Source organism: Morus notabilis, unplaced genomic scaffold (assembly GCF_000414095.1).
Source record: "Morus notabilis unplaced genomic scaffold, ASM41409v2 Scaffold848, whole genome shotgun sequence".
Lineage (NCBI taxonomy): Eukaryota > Viridiplantae > Streptophyta > Magnoliopsida > Rosales > Moraceae > Morus > Morus notabilis.
Genome location: NW_010367943.1, coordinates 605,158 through 614,441, shown reverse-complemented (window position 1 = coordinate 614,441; position 9,284 = coordinate 605,158). Strand labels below are relative to the sequence as shown.

Below are 9,284 nucleotides of genomic sequence, written 5' to 3'. Positions count from 1 at the left end.
AAATGTGCGTTAACATGCCTCTTTATTTATTAATAAATTTGGGAGCAAGTTGATATAAAAGAAATAATTCAAATTGCAAATTGATTTAAAATTAATAGTTTGGGGGCATTTTATAAATTAATTTACATCATCATTTTGTTAGTATTATAGACATAGGGGATATTTTAAACTAAGGTATATAATTTAGAAGGCGAAATACCCTTTAGGGCATGTTAAGAATAAAGTGCAAAGTTCATAGTGGGCATTTATGAAATTAATCATTCTTATGTCATCTCTCCTAGTACCATTTTATTTTTCCTTTGAGCATTAATGTTATTGGACAGTACAATTAAAAATTTCATGTTTTATTTTCTTTGACAGAACTAAAAAAGTGTTATTTAATATATGCATTAATATATAATGCGAACAAGACTTAAACCACATTTTACTGAGATATATAACAGCGTCATAGTGATGATCAGACAAAACGTTTCAACTTTGTTCAACAGTTGATCATCAAACCTGTTATAAGTCGAGCTGTGTACAAATTATGCATACAAATGCTCTGTGTGTGTGTTTATATATATATATCATGTGATTCGAACCATTTTCGATTTACGTGAATTTTTTGTGAGAGAAAATACTGTAGCGAACCATGAATCATGATTCGAATCAGGGAACGAATCCCTCCACCAAACATTAGGTTAGAGCCTGTTTCTTCCATTTTACCTTTTGATACCTCTACTCTTACCTGCTTCAGAAATTGATGATTAAAAAAACAGATGCCCTTAAGGTTAATTAGGTTGTTCACGACCATACGTCTTTATTCATGCATAGGGAAATCATTCAATCGTGTGTGCGTGCGTGTATGTCGGGGGGAGAGAGAGAGAGAGAGAGAGAGAGAGAGAGAGAGAGAGAGAGAGAGATCTTAGCTACGACAGCCATTTTTTTTTTAGGGAGAGAGAGAGAGAGAGAGAGAGAGAGAGAGAGAGAGAGAGAGCCAATTAGATAAATTTAAAAAAAAAAAGTCGTTTCCATCTAGAACAATTCCAAAAAAACAACTAAAATAATAATAACAATAAAAAAAATCTTAGTTTCTCGAACCCTCAGATTTAATCCTATCAGGCTATAACGGGAAAACAAAAACAAAATTTGTAGGCATATAATTAATTAAACGAAAATACTGTTTTCTTCACATCTCTAATATACACGTAACTCTTTAATTTTCTGCTTTGTTATATTTTTCAAAAATAATGAAAATTGTATATCCACTTTTTTCCTAACGGATACCAACCAAATTGATGTACTATCCACAACATGCTTTTATTATTATTATTATTATTATTACTATTATTATTATTATTATTATTATTATTATTATTATTACTATTATTATTGTAAAATACAGAACATGCGTGCGGGAAAATTACAAAGTAAATCACTTCTTCACATATCTTGAAACGAAAAAAAAAAAGAAAAAAAGGATAAGTTTTCGATGAATATGACAAAAAAATATCCAAACTAATAACACAACTATCGGATTTTCACCCGATTCCGCTAAATTATCATACTTTATTTAATTTAATATAATTTTAATTTAATTTAATGGTTAATAAAACCCTAACTATCATACAATTATCCAAATACACAACAAGACATGAAAGAAAAAAAAATCAAGAAATTAAGAATACGACCTGCAACTCCTACTAAACCCTAATAAATGTAGTAGTTGTTAGTTTAAATACGATTGCTGGAAAATGTCACTCATGCTATTAAAGAGAGATGATAAATTTTTCAAACTTTTATCTGTAGATCTGTCACTAAAGCACAATCCAAGCAATGATGAAGGGAGGAAAAAAAAAAAAAAGAAACAACTCTCTAAGAAAAACAAAAAAGTTTTTAACATAAATAATCTCACCGCCATGCACTTGTCAAGTACGTACGTCCTCTATATATATGCAGCTGTCCCATTTCGACGTTAATGTAGTTATGAGTAAGTGAGCCAGGGACAGTTGGAAGTAATTAATAATCGATATTGTGGGTGGAAAAAGTTAGCACAAACCTACGCCATTATATATATATATATATATATGTATCTATAAAGGCAACAAATAGATATACAATTCGTACTAGTATTATAAGTTAGCTCTCAGCTCAAATACTTCTCTCTGAAGTCTCTCAACCAAAGTACTTGTTTTGCAGATCCAATTTTCACAGCCTTAGCAGTTATGGGGTTTCTTCATCTTCCATACATCCTTGCTTTTCTCACGGTAAGCTTTTCGTGTTTTCAAATCTATGTATTTTGTCTGATAGTTTTGTGTGTGTGTGTGTTGTTATCTACTGTGTATACATATGTATATACGCGTGTGTGTATATATATACATGTATATATGTCATTTGTTTAATTTGTTGGTATGAATTATATTTTAAACTTTTTAGTTAGGGTGTTTTCTCTAGCAAAAGTTTAAATTTCCGTTCAAAATATATCGAGAGCTAATGCGAATTGATCATATATGCGTGCAGTTATTGCTTGCAGCGAGCCACGCCGTGCTGTCTCCTGAACTTTACTGGAAGTCTTCCCTGCCAAACACGCCGATCCCGAAAGCCGTCAGTGATCTTTTGCAACCTGCTGGTTGGTACTTTGAAACCAATAGCTCCTCTTAGAGATTTCACTCAAAATATCTCTTGTGATCATCATACACTCATTTCGATGAAATACTCTAGGGTCTATTTCTCATTGTTTTTTCTTATAATTTAGTTATTGAAAGAAGAGAAGGAAAAGTTATGATTTTTCTGTGTTTCAATCCTTTTTTTTTTAATTTTAAAAGCTTAAAAAGATGAAAATGATGTTTAAATCTTCTAATGGGTAATAAAAATTATTACAAAAATATTTATAAAAACTTTTCAAAGAGATGGTACAAATTTTAAAGACTACTTAGAATAGTTTTTTATGGAAGCTCTTCTAGAAAATTATCTGAACATTATAGAAACAATTTTTTAACCCAAGAAGCCATAAGGCTAGAAGTTGCTTCTTTCAAGATTATTATGTACAAAAATAAGCGAGCCACTACAAAGATGTGCATATTAACAAAAGCAACAATACTTTTTCACCAAATAACTAGGATAGCTGAGTTTGATCTATGTGTTTTATAAGCATGGTTGAGTTGTTACTTTGTCACACTAGTCATAACTGGCTTGATCATTTTGTTGATTTGCAGACTTTGGGGAAGACAAGAGTACTTCCGTCAATGTCGGAAAGGGATCGGGAGTTAACGTTAACACGGGGAAGGGGAACTCAGGCGGCGGCACCCATGTGACCGTCGGGAAAGGCCCTGGCGTCAGGGTTAATACAGGAAAGCCTGGAAAAAGAACCAATGTTGGTGTTGGGAAAGGAGGGGTCTCTGTAAGCACAGGCCACAAGGGCAGGCCTGTTTATGTTGGAGTACACCCAGGGAAAGATCCATTCAACTACTTATATGCTGCCAGTGAGACTCAACTCCATGAGGACCCCAATGTAGCCCTCTTCTTCTTGGAGAAGGACGTTCATCCCGGCGCCAAAATTAACTTGCACTTCACCAAAAGTTCAAACAGGGCGACTTTCTTGCCCCGCCAAGTGGCTGCATCAATCCCTTTCTCGTCCAACAAACTGCCTGAAATTTTGACAAAATTCTCCGTGACACCGCAGTCAGAAGAAGCTGATATGATCAAGGAAACGCTCAACGAGTGTGACAGTCCAAGCGTTAAGGGCGAGGAGAAGTACTGCGCGACTTCATTGGAGTCGATGATCGACTTCAGCACCTTCAAGCTTGGAAAAGACGTGCAGGTCTTATCGACGGAGGTGGAGAAGGAGACCGGGGTGCAGACCTATACGGTGACAAGAGTTGAAAAGAAGACGTCGGGCGAGAAGTCTGTTGCGTGCCACAAGCAGAAGTACGCGTATGCGGTGTTCTACTGCCACGCGACACAGACCACAGAGACTTATTTGGTGTCCATGGAAGGCGCTGATGGGGTGAAAGCTAAAGCAGTAGCGGTATGCCACACGGATACCGCGGCCTGGAACCCAAGGCATTTGGCCTTCCAAGTGCTCAAAGTCAAGCCAGGAACTGTTCCTGTCTGCCATTTTCTTCCTGAGGATCATATAGTCTGGATTCCAAACAAGAAATCTGCATAAACCAACCAGAATTCCACATGTTCGGTTTGAGTAGTTTCAGTTGCAACAGTTTTAGATCATGCGAGTCCCTTGTAATAATAAGTATGAAGTAGTCTACATTATATATGCACCATATGAATTATGCTATATGTATACTTGAGTATGAATATATTAAATGTTATTACCTATGCTTTTGGTAATTAATAATATCATATTGCTCCAATATGATAATTTAGTTCTCTTCAAAATTCTTTCTTAACAAATGTTTACATTAGCAGCCATTTGAAACAATAAAAATAAAAATAAAAACCGACATATTCAAAAATTCCTTCTCAACAGATGTCATTCTACTGCTTTAATCACAGGGACATAAGCCAGAGAAAAACAAACAACGAGAACGTAACTTGACGCATGAATTTAATTAATAATATATATATATATATTATAAAAAATAAAACATAAAAACCCTTCCAACACAAGATTGCCCAGTCCCATGTAGCCAACTTCTGAAACTATACTTGTCAGTTGTTACAACTAACTTGCTAAAGTCAAGTATATCTTGTAGCATGACATTCTTGGAAAAGAAAATGAGCTTTAGACATCTTCGAAGAAAGTTTAGATTATAACTATATTGGGTGGGTTTGGTATTGCTTTTAGGAGAGAAAAAGCACTTATTGAGAGATCTAAAATCTAAAATTTTGTTTGGTGAAACAGATTTTTAAATAATTTCCTCTCAATCTGAAGCTAAAAGCAGAATCAGCTTTTAGGCTGATTCTGAGGCTGATTCTGCTTTTAGCTTATGCGGGAATCTGTTTTGAGTGTTTAATGAAATTTTTTATTTCCAATTTTACCCCCACTGAAATTTGAAATTTACCACCCATTTTCATTTCAGATCTCTCCACTCTCCTCCACTCGTATCTCTCTTCCTCCTCTACGAAAATTTTTTTGAGAGTTCTATCCTCTCTCCTCCTCGCCGTTCAAAGCGAGGTTCCCCAGCTCCGTTCACCGGCCTCTCTCTCCGTTTGCCGGTTGATCTCTCCGTTGGCCTCTCGGGACTCGTTTGGTTTCTCCTCCGCCCGATTGATCTCTTCGTTGCCGGTCTCCCTTCTCCTCCTCCAACTGCCCGTCTCTCATCATCAGATCAAGAGGTAAGCCTCTCTAACTGCGCGATTTTTAGTTTGAACATTTAGATTTTTGGGTCTGATTTTTAGTTTGAATATTTTGGGTTTTAGGTTTCTGACTTTTGCCTTCAAAGAAAAACGGTTGAGCATTGTTGAGGGTTTGGTTTGCCGGTATCCCATCTCCTCCTCCGACTGCCCATCATCACATCAAGAGGGTAACCTCTGTAAGTGCTCGATTTTTAGTGCGGCTTTAGATTGAGTTCTGATTTTTTGTGCGTAAATGGGTTTGGTTTAGGGTTCTGATTTTCTTCAGATCATTGTACATTGTTGAAAGTTTCTGGGTTCCTCAACACAGAAAATGAAATGAGATGACCATACTGTTGAGGGTTATGATTTGCTATTTGCTCTTATCATATTTTTTGTTGTCGTTTTTTGTTGTGTATTCTTGATGTTTTACATACTTTTAGCAATTAAACATAGGCAGTAATCTAATGTGTGAACGTGAATACTTTTCATGTGCAATTATCATTGCAAATATCGTTCTAAGCAAATGTAAGTAACAAGTTATTCGAGATGACCATACCTAGCAGATAGAGTATTTCTTTCCCTCCTACCCAAACAACTTGATTTCCTCGCCAAGTAAAAGCATGAATAAAATTGGTAAATCCATTTCCATGTTTCTTAATCACATAATTAGGTTCTGTCTTATTATATGGAAGCAGCTAAACATCAACTTCTTGAATTAGATATAAGAAAAGTTAATCACCTCCTAAAGTGCCATTAGAGCTTCAGCTTGCCACCAAGTAATCTCTGGAGCAAGTTGGTTACTAATCTCTTTTACCTGAAATAAATCACACGAACTGTTAGTATTACATTATCAAAGTTCACTAGTATGACAAATGCATAGAACTTTAAAGGATAATGAAACGCCAAAAAAACAGTAATCAGGGCATCCATTCTTTTTCATAAAACGATGATCTTGATGTTTCAATCAAATACACTAGTTCTTATGCCAATTTTTAGGTGAAGCATCTAGGACTAGAAGCTATGCTTAGTTTGGCTATTGATTGAGTGTTCGAATTGGAAATAAGGTTAGAATTACCCTTATTGTTATTTTTGTAAATTAAAGCATGAAGCCTCATATTGTTTTAGACTTTCAGTTATCAATTCTCAAATGGAGGGTATTATACCACAAGGTAAAGCAATATGGGACCCCGAGACTGTGGATCTGTTTTGTGATTTGTGTATTATAGACGTGGAAGCTGGACGTCGTCCTGGAACTCATTTGGATAAAGTTGGATGGGAAAATTTAATTCGAAAATTTAATGAAGCAACCAAACGAGTATATAAAAGACAACAATTGAAGAATAAATGGGATGCTTTGAAGAATGATTGGAAGCTTTGGGAGGAACTTATGTTGGTCTCCGGATCGAATCCGGGTGCGGAAGCGCGGTGGTGCGGGGAAGAGGCGGATCGTGTATAACAAAAATTTTCATAAAACTTTTGAGATACTCTATAGATTATATTAATTTATGCACGAATAAATTAATCTCATTAACTTATATATATTAAGAACTCAATCAAAAAAAAAACTTGAAAGCCGACTCGGATGATAACTTGAGTCCTTTGACCACGAACAGTCCTTGCTCCAATCTTATTGGAGTTTGATTAGGAATCGTGGTCATTCTTAGCGTTCTAACAACTCTTGTCGGTTGTGGTCCAATCTTATTGGAAAGTAACTTTTCCAGAACTTCTTTGCTTCTAGGCTTGATAACTATCATATAGTCATGCTCCAGAAACGTGGCATTTGTCGATACAAATACTTTTGATTCTTATGACTATATAAAATAATCATTCTCTTGTCCCCATTGCATATCCTACAAACATGCATATTTATGATCTTGGTTCCAACTTCCCAGTCTATTATTTCATCACATGAGCCGGACACCCCTATATGTGAATATGCTTCAAAACTGGCTTTCGACCATTTCACAACTCTAGGGGCGTCTTTCGTATAGACTTAGATGGTACTAGATTCAGAATATACACGGTGATTCTTAGGAATAATCCCAGAACGAAGTAGGAAGTGAAGAATAACTCAACATTGATCTTATCATGTCGAGCAAAGTTTGATTTCTCTTTTCGGCTACACCATTATGCTATGGTGTACCGGGCGTAGTCAATTAGGATACCACACCTTCTCCAATCAAGATATCCTGAAACTCTTAGTCCAGGCATTCACCCCCTCGATCTAATCGAAGTGTCTTGATTGGTTTACCTAACTGTTTTTCAACTTATGCTCAGAATTCTCTAAACTTTCTAAAAGTTTCAGATTTCTATTGCATTAGGTAAACATAACCATATCTCAAATAATCATCAATAAAAGTGATGAAATATTTGTAACCTCCTTTATCTTGGACGTTTAACGGTCCACATACATCCGAATGTATTAGCTGAAGAGATTCTGTGGTTCTTTCTCCTTTCGACATGGAAGGCCCCGTGGTCATTTTGCCTCCCAGACAAGATTCATAGGCTGGAAGCTTACTAACTTTTAGTTCGCATAAAGGATCATCCTTTACCAGTCTTTAAATCTTGTTTAGGCTAATATGACCAAGTCTAAGATGCCACATATATGTGTTATTTATCGTGAGAGATCCTTTGCTTCTTATTCTTAGGTTCGGCAACTTTTGAACATTTTAATATTTCACAGTGAGCCAGGCATCGGTTTAAACGGTATAAACCATTTTCCAAATATCTAGAACATATCTCAGAACAATTCCGAAAGATGTGGACTAGATTATTATTAAAGGTAATTGCTCAAACAATTTGGAATTAGAAATCAAATTTCTTTTTATGCTTGGAGGGAAATAAACATTGTTCACAACAAGGTATTTCTAAAATTGAAGTCTAACTTCTCCCACTGCTTTTGCCAATATCCTCGCGGTATTTCCACTTTCATCGTGTAGTCCCTGACGGCAAGTTCTTTGTAAGAACTAAGACTTAATAAAGAAAACAAACATGAGTAGCAACTCCCGAATCTACTATTCAGAAATAAGGAATCACCCTTTTTACTAAACATGTTTTTAGAACTAGCAAATCATATTTGCTTGAGATCCTTTCTTTATTTCGGGACACAATTTCTTTGTAAGAACTAAGACTTAATAAAGAAAACAAACATGAGTAGCAACTCCCGAATCTACTATTCAGAAATAAGGAATCACCCTTTTTACTAAACATGTTTTTAGAACTAGCAAATCATATTTGCTTGAGATCCTTTCTTTATTTCGGGACACAATTTCTTTGTAAGAACTAAGACTTAATAAAGAAAACAAACATGAGTAGCAACTCCCGAATCTACTATTCAGAAATAAGGAATCACCCTTTTTACTAAACATGTTTTTAGAACTAGCAAATCATATTTGCTTGATTCTTTTTCTTTATTTTGGTGGAAACGACTTTCCTTTTGTCTTTTACTCAAGGCTCTCACAGTATTCAGCCAACCCTTTTGTTTTATAGATTTCCAGATACAGTATCTGATGACTGCATTATCTCATAAGCTGTCTCCATGCCTTCAAGCTTCTTGTGAATTACCATGCACAACCCTAGCTAATAGTTAGCTACAATGGTTTTATTAGGGACATGAGGACAATCCTCCATTTGGGACAAATTTATATTCATCACATGAATGTAAGTTGTTTATGTTACTTTACCACTTTGCATAGTTTATCTCTAGTCAGTGTTTCAGTTTCATGTAGTGAGATTTTAGGATTTGACATATTGCTGGAAATAAGTAGAATATTCATCTAATCAATTTATGTGCATGAATATCAAAACATGTGAATTTAGGCACAATTAAATATGATGCATGATGCACATGAAAAATACATAAATCATGTTTTAATTTTAGGTGCCATCGATAATCCAATTTACCACGAATATAGTGTCGCCGTAGGGTAGGTCAAAATATCGCAAATTGAACCGAGACCTTCTCAATTAATAAATATAATCAAAATATCTCATATTTTCATATTTAT

At 35.2% G+C, this 9,284-nt stretch overlaps 1 protein-coding gene across 1 annotated transcript; it reads left to right on the top strand.

Moving 5' to 3' along the window:
• Positions 1-2,093: 2,093 nt before the first annotated feature.
• Positions 2,094-4,329, top strand: LOC21402823 (BURP domain protein RD22). The gene is made up of 3 exons (XM_024175895.1): positions 2,094-2,249; positions 2,503-2,611; positions 3,198-4,329. Exons 1-3 carry the CDS (start codon positions 2,208-2,210, stop codon positions 4,148-4,150), a joined length of 1,104 nt encoding a protein of 367 aa, XP_024031663.1. The 5' UTR covers positions 2,094-2,207; the 3' UTR covers positions 4,151-4,329.
• The last annotated feature ends 4,955 nt before the right edge of the window (positions 4,330-9,284 follow it).

What these genes read in the sequence shown, in the direction of transcription:
- LOC21402823 (XM_024175895.1), top strand. Translation starts at nt 2,208, where the DNA reads ATGGGGTTTCTTCATCTTCCATACATCCTTGCTTTTCTCACG. An exon ending in ACATCCTTGCTTTTCTCACG is followed by an intron (nt 2,250 to 2,502) that starts GTAAGCTTTTCG and finishes ATATGCGTGCAG; the next exon opens with TTATTGCTTGCAGCGAGCCA. An exon ending in TGATCTTTTGCAACCTGCTG is followed by an intron (nt 2,612 to 3,197) that starts GTTGGTACTTTG and finishes GTTGATTTGCAG; the next exon opens with ACTTTGGGGAAGACAAGAGT.